Source organism: Colossoma macropomum, unplaced genomic scaffold, assembly GCF_904425465.1.
Source record: "Colossoma macropomum unplaced genomic scaffold, Colossoma_macropomum, whole genome shotgun sequence".
Taxonomy (NCBI): domain Eukaryota; kingdom Metazoa; phylum Chordata; class Actinopteri; order Characiformes; family Serrasalmidae; genus Colossoma; species Colossoma macropomum.
Window position 1 is genome coordinate 15,233,651 of NW_023494801.1, and position 12,784 is coordinate 15,246,434.

Consider the following 12,784-nt stretch of genomic DNA (forward strand, 5'->3'; position numbering starts at 1 on the left):
ACAGTGTGAAAGATCGATGAGAAGAGAAGGTGTTTCCATTTCAGATATGGCAGCTGTCAGACACGCTTCAAGCGTGAGACAGGCTACACTGCTGGCGTGACTGGAGGAGTGTGCGGAGGGAGAAACTCTCTGTTCTACAGCCTTCGCGCGCACGCACACACACACACACACACACACACACACAAACACACACACACACACACACACACACACACACACACACATAATCAATACAGCGTGTTGACTCCTACTAAAGCTCAGAGTTACAGCAAGGCCTCCCAAGAGCTGCTTGACCAGTCTGTCTTCTTCTCATGACTTACACGCTATCTATAACATGATCAATGGGAAATCCCACACAGGCCTATTGTTTCATCTACATTAGCACCATAAACCAGCAGAGTAAAGCAACCTGAGCACTCCTGAGTTCAATATTTCCTCAGACAGATTAACTAAAGTAGATATTCCACAGCTTCTGTGAAGTGCATTCATTAAATGCCCTGCTGTTATTAGAAGCCTAGCACCACTAGCGTCTTTAAAGTTCCCCTAAAGTCTTTAATTAAAAAATATCACCCATGTTGAATAATAAATTGTTTACTATTTTTATGCATTATTGTTGCACCTAAGAAAGTACTAAAAAAGGATGGTCCTTAAGCCTCAAAACCTCCCTCATTGTTAGAACAGACAAGGCAGAGCAAAAAGAAAACCCCCACTGTAACATTAATAATCTGAAAGATTCCATCTTTGTCACTCCAGCACTTGCTCAGATTTGAGTCTTTATCCCCTAAACTTGCTTTAGTGCAGTATTAGTGACCATGAATTGCTGGTGGTTTAGGCTCTGCATGAAGCTACATTTAGCTAATAAGGACATGAATTAAATACGGCTCAAGCTAACAGTTTCACACAGGTTAACCTGTTCAGATATTAGTCTTTATCTCCTAAATTTCCTTCAGTACCCTTAGGTAGAGCCAGCTGATGCTGGTGCAGGCTCAGCCACTTCCTGCGGCTCTTTAAGGCACTTGGGGCTCGGCTAATGGCCTCACGCCGCCTCTCGCTGCTCCAGTCAGTGACTGTCACATCCTTTCGTTAGCATATTTTAGTATACTGGATGATGATAGGTGGAAGTGCAATGGTGACATACAATACTAAGCTGCTATGTAGCACCCCACATATTGCTTTTTTCAGATATACTGAGAAAGCAAAGGTTATCAATGGAAAAATGTGAACGCTACAGTAAAACAGGTGATACACATATACACAGACTATATCATGATAAGATGCCGTCTAAGAAGAGTTAACCATTTAAAAAACATTTTTAAGTGCAGAGAGTCTTTAACAGCTGAAATACAACAAATATAAATACCCCTATTATCACAAAGACACACCCTACCCTTTGGTTACCACCACTCTATTATCTAATACCAATATCAAAGCAGCTTAATTAACCCCTTTCTGCAGTTTCTTAGTGGCCATTCTCCCAGCATCATGGAAACTGACTCAAGCATAATCAAATAAATGTTTTTTTTCCTCTAACTGTTATCAGATGAACTGGGATAACATTGTAAATGTTGACGTTTGCTCATCTACAAAGACGAAAATCCAGTTTGCTTTTGTAAAGCATTAACGTTTCCATCGGAACATATTCCACCAAAATTACTGAGGTAAAAAAGCCATAAAGCAAAAACAGAGGGACCTCTAAAAGAGGCAAAAATAGCATTTTATAGCTACTGTTAAAAGGGCCTATATAAAGAAAAAAATCCTTCCTCAAAACACAAGATTCATGACCCAGTCCACATACGGAAAATCAGGGTGTTGTTTACTACACAAGGTACTGGAACCTTTGGCACTAGAAAACTGGAACTGGGCTTTTTTGTGGGCCATCGGTTCAATAGTAAAGGTTCCAGCTTCATGGTTTTTGGTACCAGCTCAAGACTGGACTTTAATATGATAATGATGTTCTCTTCGGTCTTTGGTAACACTTGTAGCTAAAGCCAATGGAAATTTAGCAAATTCTCACCAAGAGGTAAGCAGCAGGTCTTTTAAGTCCTGTAAGTTGCAAGGTGGAGCCACTGCTGATTGGACTTCTTGTTCCAGCACATCTCGCAGATACTCAACTGGACTGAGATCTGAGAAATTCGATACCCTGAACTCTTCAGCATGTTCCTCAAACCATTCCTAAATCATATATGCAGCAAGCAGCATGTATTATCCTGCTAAAAGAGCTCGCTGCCATCAGTGAAAACTACTGCCATGAAGAGGTGTACCTGGATTGCAACTATGTTTAGGTAGGTAGCCATATCAAACACACGTCCACATGAAATGTCTGGACCCAGAGTTTCCTGGGAGAACATGCTCAGAGCATGACACTCCCTCCACCAGCTTGTCCTCTTCCCACAGTGCATCCTGGAGCCATCATTTCCCCAGGTATGCAGTGCACCCGGCCATCCATGGAAAAGAAAATGAGACTCATCAGACCAGGTGACCTTCTTCCATTGCTCCAAGGTCCAGTTCCAACACTCACATGCCAATTGTAGGCACTTTCGGAGGTGGACAGGGATTAGCATGGGCGCTCTGCTGTTTATTAGGCTGCGCAGCCACAAACCATTCAGAGTGCGATGAACTATTGACAAACTCCTTCTGTAAATAACAAAAATCTCTATGACTTGTGCCACAGTAGTCCTCCTTGTCAATTTAGCCCAGACGCAATTGCCTTAATTGCCCTCACACATCAACGAGCCTTGGGCAGTTAAGACCCTGTCATCGGTTTGTGGTTTGTCTCTCCTAGGGACCGCTGCCTGTAGGTACTCACCACTGCCGACTGGAATTACCCCACAAGCCTTGCCATTTTCAGAGATGCTCACATAAAGATGTGTCCCTCAAGTCTCCATGCCTGCCCATTTCTACTGCACCCAACACGTCGACTACAAGAACCAACTGATCACTTACCATTTAATATATTCTACATTTGTGCACCATTGTTATGAGATCATCAACATTATTCCCTGAATCTGTGAGTGGTCATAATATTTTGGCTCATAAAGGCTCAGTAACAAAGACAGCCTGTTAAATTTTAAGAGATAAAGAGAGGCTGGAACAGAGTCACGTAAAAAAGGTAAGATATGGGCCCTTTATGAGCGCCTTCAAGGAATAAAGTACAAGAACAATAGAACTCAGGCCCTATTAGGGGAGACCTTCATTCACTAACATGCGTAAACTGTTTAACATCATGCATTACCCATTTAATCAGAAGTCATAAAGGATGGAGGTAGTGTGTGAGGGGCTCTCTGCTGGGTGCTGCCATATCTGCAAACTATAGCTCAGCCTGCATTCATCCACTCCTTCACCATCAGCACTCTTTCATCTAGCTTGTTCTACCCCACAGTAATTCCCACTCCTAATCCCAGCATTCAGTGGCAGGCAGAGGGAGCAGTCTGTGCCCAATATGTCTGTGTGTGTGTGTGTCAAAGGTTTTGGGACACCTAACACTGTTTTTAATACAAACAAAAAAGTTTTTCGTTGTCAGTTTGCAGCTGACTTTGCACAGTGCCATCTAGTCAGGTTTATTTAGTGGAAAAGAATATTAGACATGTAAACAGTCGTGACAATATCAGCATTCAATTCTTTCAGCTGTTTAAACTTTAATCTTTGGTCTGAGAGAGAGAGAGAGGATGCAAACTGGAGTTCAATACATAATTCCATAAAGCAGCGTAGTTAGCAGGCTATGTCTGCCAAGCAACATAATGGATAGAATGTCCTCCATGAGCAGCACAGTGACTGTCAATAACTTTGCATTACAGTAATTTGTGCAGTCACATGCATTTTCTGTTGCTTGTTTGTCTGTTCTTGTTGTGCATATGCACCGATACTATCAATAATTATGGCTGTATATATTAAGATTCTTCTGTTCAGCATGTTTTATTTTTGGAGGCTCTATTGAATGCCTTGGCATCATGATATCATGCAAAAAATGATGCCAATACAGTCTAATAAAACAGGGGTGCAAGAGAAAGACAAAAAGGGAAAATGAGAGAGATAGAGAGGCAGACAGAGGTAGAGAGAGACGGAGAGTGTGAGAGAGAGAGAGAGAGAGAGAGAGAGAGAGAGAGAGAGAGAGAGAGAGAGAGAGAGAGAGAGAGAGCGCGAGAGAGAGAGAGAGAACAAAAGACAGAAAAAGAATTGGAGAGAGAATCAGAGAGACAGCGAGAGAGGGGGAGCAACAGAAAGAGACAGAGGGAAAGGGAGGGAAGAAAGAGGCATAGAGACAAGACAGGTTGCAGCAGAGAGAGAGGCAGAGGGGCAGAGAGAGAGACAGGCAGAGAGACAGAACAGAGAGGAGCAGAGAGAGAGAACGAGAGAGGGGCAGAGAGAGAGAGGCAGAGGGAAGGAGAGAGAGAGAAAGAAAGAAAGAAATAGAGAAACAGAGAAAGAGAGAGAGAGAGAGGCAGAGAGAGGCAGACAGAGAGTGAGAGAGCTGTGAAAATGCTAAAGGAGACAGAATGAGAAACGTACCCGCACTTAAACAAACTGATTTGAAAGGCGTGGGCTCTCCACTGAGTGTAAAACGCTGGAGCACACAAACTGTTATTTCAACACCTCCATCATTCCCCAGCACTGCTGCACGCGTGTTTGATTATCCATCTTTTTACATCAGCGTAACTGGGTAGGTTTGGGGGCTGAGGGGGATACAGCAAAGGCCTGCGGCTAAACGAGACTATTTACATGAAAACGGCAGGAAGGGAAAACGAAATGGAGGACTGCTTTCCCCTCTTAGTATCTGTGTCTGAAGAAGACCAGCAGAGCCAGAAAAAAGACCAGAAACACATAAAAGTCTGAAAAATGCTGCCATTCCACTTTTGTGTCTCCATGAATCCACAGCTAATCCAAAGCACTGGTGACACATATTCATGCACAGGGCTGCTGAGGGTGGAGCCACTCTGTGGCTGACGTACAGCTGGAGCTCCACTGAGACGCTGCCTGCTATCTGCAGGACATCTGACAGCACCCAGAGAGCACTCATCCAGGCTCAGCAGTGGCAGAATCAATCTAGCAGTGACAGCTCTAGACTTAACCTCTGATCCAGCATTTTTACACAGACTGGACAAATGTGGGTAGAAATTTAAACAACATAAAAGGTACACACACCCTACTCTATTTCTTCCACAGAAAAATACCCTCATCTCATGCCACATACATAACTGCTTGTCAAACGTTTGGGGACACTCAACTTTGCAAAATGTTTATTCTTTGTCAGTCTGAAATAATAAAGATATTACCCTGCATTTTATTCCCTTCTTGTGATGTCAGCACTTATGAGCACTCAAACCTTTTAGGTGCTTAAATTGCTTGCAACAGTAGTTTGTCACACTGGAGCCCATATTGCAGGCAGGCCTGTCTTATATATATATATATATATAAGACAGGCCTGCCTGCAATATGGGCTCCAGTACATACATACATACATACATTAAGGGGGTTAAGGGGGATACAGCAGAGGCCTGCAGCAATAAGGCTATTTACATGAAAGTGTCAGGGAAGGAAAACAAAATGAAAGACTGCTTAATGAAAGACTGTATAATGGAATGCTTTTGGCTTTTACACACAAGACCAGGAGTGAGAAGAGTCATCATGTCATTAGTGCACTGTGCAATGCTTGGTTATCCAACAGTACATTCTTCATTTTCTACACCTTATCATTTACTTGGGATACCATAGAAACCTCATAATAACCTAGCAACCACCCAGGATACCATAGTAACTGTCTAGCAACACCCTAGCAACCATCAAGAATCCAATAGCAACCATAGCAAGAGCTTAGCTACCCTTTGGGACACCATTGCAACCACCTAGCAACACCCTAGCAACCACCTAAAAGACCATAGTAACCACAAGGCAACACAGTAGCAACCACTGGGAAATTGTTTATGCTGTGCAATCACTCTTCTGTTACTTCAGGGAATGCACTATTTTATAGGCTAGGATGAAGCAATTACTCTGCTTTGAAAGGGATCATACATAAGAGTGGATAACACAGTCGATCTGTACACAGAAGAACAGAGTTTGATTCCAGCCAATCTAATCACGTCTCTCTGTGCCAGTGTAATCTAATTTGCTCTGTTCTGTTATCGCAGACCTTTCAGTTCAACAGTTCAAAAGCTCTGTTTAAACACAGAATCTGTGTTTCACTGAATGGTCGGTATACAATTTTGGCCTTTCAGGTATGAAATGTAGCGAATACTTTAACAGTGATTTCAGTATTTGGAATACTGGCACCTCGGATGGTTAACCAAGTACCCAAGCACATCAGTAACATAATGGCAGAGCAGCGTTCTGCGTGCTTTATGGGGTATTGTGGGGTATTACAGTGAGGTAATGGGGTCAGTTGCGGAGCGTTTTCATAGCCACTAAAGCGTGAAAACCACTCCAGGGCCACAGGGCCGCTCAGAGCGCAAATACAGAGCAAAGCCTATTGATTTCCACTAGGACTTCACCACCCTGCTGTCGTACACCGCTCTGCTCGCAGTGGGCACGTGCACACACACGTACACAGACACATACACACACACGGCAATTTAGCAGTGAGCTGAGGTCTGCTCCACTACCAGCAACCATAGCCAAACACAGAGCAGGGGAGAAAAAGCCTGTTAAGATAGATACTTGCAGGAAGCGTGTGTGTGTGTGTGTGTGTGTGAGAGAGAGAGAGAGAGAGAAAGAGAGAGAGGGAGAGAGAGAGGGTGTGTAATATCCAGCAGGTCTGCTGATGACTATTTGTACACACTCCTACACTCTCTGCCTACTAGTTCTGAACAAAGCACAGGGCACCAAGCATTACTTAAGTTCATACTACATTAACATAAATGCATCCTTTTCACAATGTAGGCGAGTCACATTAGCAGGCCTTCCAGAACTTTCCTGATGTGGCCCAGCTCACTCCTAAATCTCCTAAAAAGTAATTCTAGAATCTTTGTTTTTAAGAATGTAGTAGCTATGCTGTGACTAGAAAACCCCATCACAGTTAGCCTCACTAGCTTGCTAGCATACATCGTCTGTATGGTATAATGTTAGTTGGTATTTCCTTGGCAAGCCAAGTGATTTAGACATCATCACTTCTCCACAATGGTAACTTTTCAGGAGAAAGAAAAACTTTGGGGTTTTTTTTTTTGTTTTGTTTAGTATGACTAACATTATTACTTTATACGTTATTTATTACTTTATTACTTAATAACTGAAGTAAAAATAATTATTTCTTGCCATTAAAATAATATATTCATTATGGGTCAATTTCATCATGAGTCAAATTTAGCTGCCATCTACAAGGCTAGTCAAGATAGCAATTGGTAGCATTAAATGTTAACTCAGAGTGGGAAAGAGTTTTTGTGTGAATATTTTAGAGGACCTCAAGATTCTAAAAGGTCTATTGGGCAAGCCATCTGGCAAAACAAACAAACAAACAAACAAACAAACAAACAAACAAACAAACAAAAAACTATCATGGTCTTAGGTTTAGTTTTCTGTTCATCAGTCAGCTTGACTGTTGAGAACTGTGCGTCAGTGTTAATTTGTCCCTCTTGCTTGTGTCAAGCAGTAATAACAACCAAATACATAAATCTTCAATTTACCACTTTTCATTTGTAAGTGTGTTTATGCAAATCCTAGTGCTTTCCTAGTGGGTATACAGCGTAAACCTGTACATTATGTAGAAGAGTAGGGTGGGGACGAAGGGGCCAGCGGCCGCCGGAAGCCTCACCTGCAGCTCTTTGTCGTTGTACTTGGACGGGTTCTTGCTGCCCTGGCTCTTCCTACGCAGCTTCTTCAGCTCAGCCTGACACTTCTCCAGGCTCTCGCTTTTGCTCTTGTGCTCCATCTGGTACTTCTTCAGAGCCGCCTTCAGGAGACACACACGCATGCAGTGTTAGTAATGAGGTCAGGAGGCAGTGTACACAAAGTTACTGAAGAGCTCAGAGAAAGTTGGCACACACAAAGTTACCGGATGGCTCAAAGAAGCTGGAAGCATTTAGATGGAAAAAGGATAATAATGATAATAATAATAATAATAATAATAATAATAATAATAATAACAATAATAATAACAAAAACAACAACAACAACAACAACAACAACAACAACAACAACAACATAATGTGTTGTTGTTGTTGATGTTACATATTTTTTATTACTGTAATTATTACAATTTCTTTCAAAAACAGGTTTATAAACATACCATAAAAGGAAAAAACACAGTGATCAGGCTCTGAAAGATTCAGTCCAAATTTTCAAGAAATATTTCTTTAGATTCTGCACTGCTTGTGTCTGAATTTCTCTATAATTGTGTCTAAAAAGACCAGTGGACGACCCTGAGACATAAGAACAGCTCTATGCGTGCACCTGCACATGCTTCAATAATGCAGGCCAAAGCTCCAAACTTCATGTCCATGACTTAACGGTTACCATGGCCACTGGAGCAAAGCCCTGTGCACTGCAGGAACGTGTCCAGAGAGACGTGAGTGGACGATCTGACAGCGATGGCTAGCACTCATTTATCATGCAGTCAGTGGTGTTTCTCATTGGATAACGGTACTTTTTTGCCTTCCACTCTCAACCGACTCATAAACACATAAATAATCCATGATGCACTAAGGCTTAAAAAAGCTACAGTACAGGATGCAGTTCTCCAGGAATTTACTGAACACAAGCATGTGGCATTTTAAGCTCACTGCAAACTGCACAATAATATGTTTTTGTATGTCACACTGTATATCATGTCAGAAGATTTTATTAGCCAAATTCTGTGGCACATTTTATTTATTTACATGTGCTGCATGACAACAGGCCTATGACACAAGAAATTCAGTATTGGGTCACCCATCCTCATTACATTATTCTGGTCTTGTGCTGAAATTCTAAGTGCTGTTGTGCAGTGTCAATATTACACCCATTACGTAGCAATCGTCAAGTCTGTTTTTGCTTCTTTGTCACATGATAAGTACCCCTAAAGCATGTACAAATAACTTGGAAATATGCTTTGCCGCTATGCCACATCACTTCTGACAGAAAACAAGCGTTCTTTAGCACATTTCAATCAACAGGTGCAGAGTTTGTTACCCTACTGAACTAGCTGGACCAGAACAAATAAAGCTACATTCAGACTGCAGATAAAAGTGGTCTAAATCTGATTATACCACCCAGTCGTTTAGTCACTGACATTATCTTTATAATGTGCCGTCCAATCTTCATATCTGACATCTGTCTGAACAGGTCTCACTCCAGGACTGACACACATATACAAATGAACACTAATCCACTCGGCACACTCATCCAACTAACACAACACAACTGCCCTCTATTTTTCCTTAAGACTAAAAGACTTTTTTCAACTGCTACTTCAAACTAGGACAAATAATAGCCACTAAAAGCACAAACTCTGAGCCAAAACAGCAATGTATACTGGATGAAGAGACTTGATCCAGGAGAGGCTTCTTTGACTGTCTTGCATCTCTCCCCCCCCAAAATATCCTTGAAGTAAACTTGATTTTGAATAGCTGTTAGTTTGATTCATCTTGTTGGAAAATGGTATGCTTATTTTGCTTACACTATCCACACTTGTCTCATTCACGCTTCAAAGCAAAAAAAGGGGGCAAAACACAATCGTTTTGACACAATTACTGCATAATTACATTAACATAAATATGCTGTTTTGAAAAGAACTTATAAAGCATCTAAATCTTTGTGTAAACGAAATGTCAACAAAATGATATGCTTCCACAGTCAACACACTGTTTCCACTGAAATGAATAGCAAGAGTTTGATATGGAAACTAAAATGTTCTTTTGAAGGAGGCCTGACACAGAACCTGCTCCAATTTAGCCCTTGTATTGACACATTAATCAGTCATTTGGAAATCAGCTTCCATGTGTTTGTGAGGGTCAGGCAAAAACGCACCGTCCACTGGCTGTTGTTGCAAGCTGTCCATGATCCCATGCTGTATTCTTTTTAGTGGCTTCTTAGACATGTGTCTTAGGGCTGGCTTTACATGGTGAAACTTCTATGCAACTTTAGTTGCTTAAAAACCTACATGAAACTACATTGCACTTGAGTTGCATAATGTAAAGCGTCCTGCACCTCATTTGAAAATCAGCCTCGACAGCTGCAGGCAATAACGCCAATAACACAAGTGAGCATGTCGAATGGCACACTTTTAAAGAATTGATTTCACCAAATCAGTGGACAAGAAAATATAACAGAAGCTGACTCAAGGTCGGTCCCACTGTTAACTCATCTTTGTTAGCCTGCTGTTATGATGATCCACGTACCTGGATTATTTTCTTCTCACTTGTAGTCCCCTAATTTTACACATTCACAGATTGATTTGGGACGTAAACGACAAAAATTATTATTGTCTTTGGGCTTCTAGGACAAAATGAGCGAGACCATTATGTTGGCTATAATGGTAACAGCTACATAAACAAATTTTCAACATTTTTTTAACACCATCTTGACAAATAAAAAGCTAAAATACATAGTAAAGAACCCTAAAAAGACAGATAAAGGACATATCTAGATTAAAAAGAACGTAAAAAAAGATGATAAACTGATCAATTTATATTGAGATTGAAACAGTATAGTAACAATATATGCATGTAACTGTCAAGTTGCACAGAAATTATGTTGCAGGCACCTCACAACATGCAACTAGCTGCATCAGTGTTTCACAGAGTAAAGCCAGCCTAAGAAGACATGTAGCAGGCACATTCTGAGATTTTGGCCCAACATTTAGGTTCTAATTTAGGTCCATAAAAAGGCACAGAGCAGTGGTGCAAAGAAATTACTAAAGTCTGCTGGACTCCAGCCCTCAGTTCCCTCCCCTGCCATACAGGCTATAGCTGCCTCTGCAGAGCCAATGGCTGAAAGAAGGCAAATCACACTCTTACTGAGGACGCAAGGACCATCGGTGCTCGTAGTCAGAGCATATTAACGATAATCTGCGGGCATAAATCAAAAACTGCATGAACTAAAAGACTCTTTATATGGCAGCAGAGCAAATGGATTTCTTAATCACCTTTCAGGCATAAACAGAGATTTCATAACTGGTGCTGCCGTAGCCTGAAGTGAAGATGGCTTGACACAAGTCGATGACACGGATTTCTCACATTTGTTCAGTTTCCAGAAAAAAAATACATTAAAAAATTTTAAAAAGGCAGTTAGCACCAGTATCGTCACCCTGTCGGCTCACCATAATCAGTATCTGACTGATTATGGTGAGCCGACAGGGTGACGTATCAGCTGAATGTCTGATGACCGACAATGCAGTATAATGGGAAGTAAAGCCCCCCCTCCCCATCCCCCCAAGGCGCGATTCCCATACTGTAGCGCCACACAGCTCGTCTGCCTCGGCCCACTCGTTCTAAAGATATCGCGCCATGCGATGCTCCACACATATTTTCATCTTCATTGCATTGTTGAGGCGAGATGGGGAAAAACAACATGGCTGAGGACACCATCGCTCTGCTGCAGTATTAACTGCCTGAATAACATGAAGCTGGGGAGAGTGAGTGGCTATATAAAGCCCAGCAATCTCCTGTTGTGTGTGAAAGTCAGCCGTCAGTCATTTCTCTAGCCAGGAGCTGCAATATGAATAGACAGTGTTCTTCTGCACACTGCTGGAGGATACCGAGCAGAGCTATAGGCTTACGGTGGGGAGCGCAGTCATACAGTTATTTCTCCTTTTACAAGGTTCTGAGAGAGTGTGCTTGTATAGGAAACTCACAGTCAGGTATCTAGCGTCCAGCTCCACTTTCTTCTCCAGCTCTGAAAGCAGCTCAGTGTGGAAGGACTTCAGCTGCAGAGAAAATACAGAGGAGAGAGGTTGAAAACATTAGTTCCCCTATTTATAAGGACCAGGCTCACAGGCATGCTCATGCTGAATGCACTACAGGCATCAAGTATGGAAGTAAGCAGAAAAACATCTTACCATTTAGTTTATTTGACAACACAAGTTGTATATTTAAATAGTCTTTGCTGATAAGAGACACTGACCACTCTTGTTTTGAAAGTATCAGTTTCAGAATCACTGGACGGAATTATCAGTGGTGTTAAAATCCCCAACTCTATCTAGGACAGTGATGTAAATAGAGCACAATGGCAAAATATAGCCTTGAAGGGGAATTCAAACCAAGTCATTTAGTGTGGTATGATGTGAAATCTTCAGTATAAGAGAAACTTAAGAGTCAGAACTGTTCACAGTGGCGATAGGAACCAGACATCTGAAGAGCTGAATGCCTCTAAAAGCTCCCTCACAGAAAGTTATTATATGAAATAGTTATGAACATGCTGCCTCATATATATCTATATATCACATGTATGTTTGTGTGTGTGTGTTTGGAGAGCACTTTGAACCTGAGTTGTGAGCGAGTTGTTTTGCTTTCAGATGTTCAAATAAAAACTCCACTTCGCACCCACATTTGACCTTTGTGTGTGCTCCTTGGGATTCTCTTGGGGTTCGCTTCCGAGCCCACGTGGCTCGGCCCATCCCCAGGCTAACACTATTCGTTCACAGTGGAGAGCTACATATAAAGCAAAATAGTCCGCGAATAAAAACGTTTTCAGATTTACCACTACATATAAAACCGCAGAGGACCTGCAGGTTCACTGGTGGTTTCGGAAAGTAAATAAAATGGCTATAGTTGTGATGTAGACACTGTGACCCCGAGTTCCTATCAGACAAGACCTCCTTTTTATACTTCTGATAAATCTGGCTAAAACACTGACAGCTTCACGTCATATAAAAACTGTC

General features: G+C 41.7%; 1 protein-coding gene across 5 annotated transcripts in view; it reads right to left on the bottom strand.

Moving 5' to 3' along the window:
- Window positions 1-12,784, bottom strand: part of baiap2a (BAR/IMD domain containing adaptor protein 2a) — a 103,990-nt gene that overhangs the window by 22,861 nt on the left and 68,345 nt on the right. For all 5 annotated transcript variants that reach the window (XM_036590068.1, XM_036590065.1, XM_036590069.1 and 2 more), the window contains exons 5-6: window positions 11,759-11,830; window positions 7,742-7,879 (exon numbers count right to left, since the gene is read on the bottom strand). In XM_036590068.1, coding sequence (XP_036445961.1) covers window positions 7,742-7,879; window positions 11,759-11,830 — 210 coding nt within the window. The remainder of the gene's footprint in view (window positions 1-7,741; window positions 7,880-11,758; window positions 11,831-12,784) is intronic.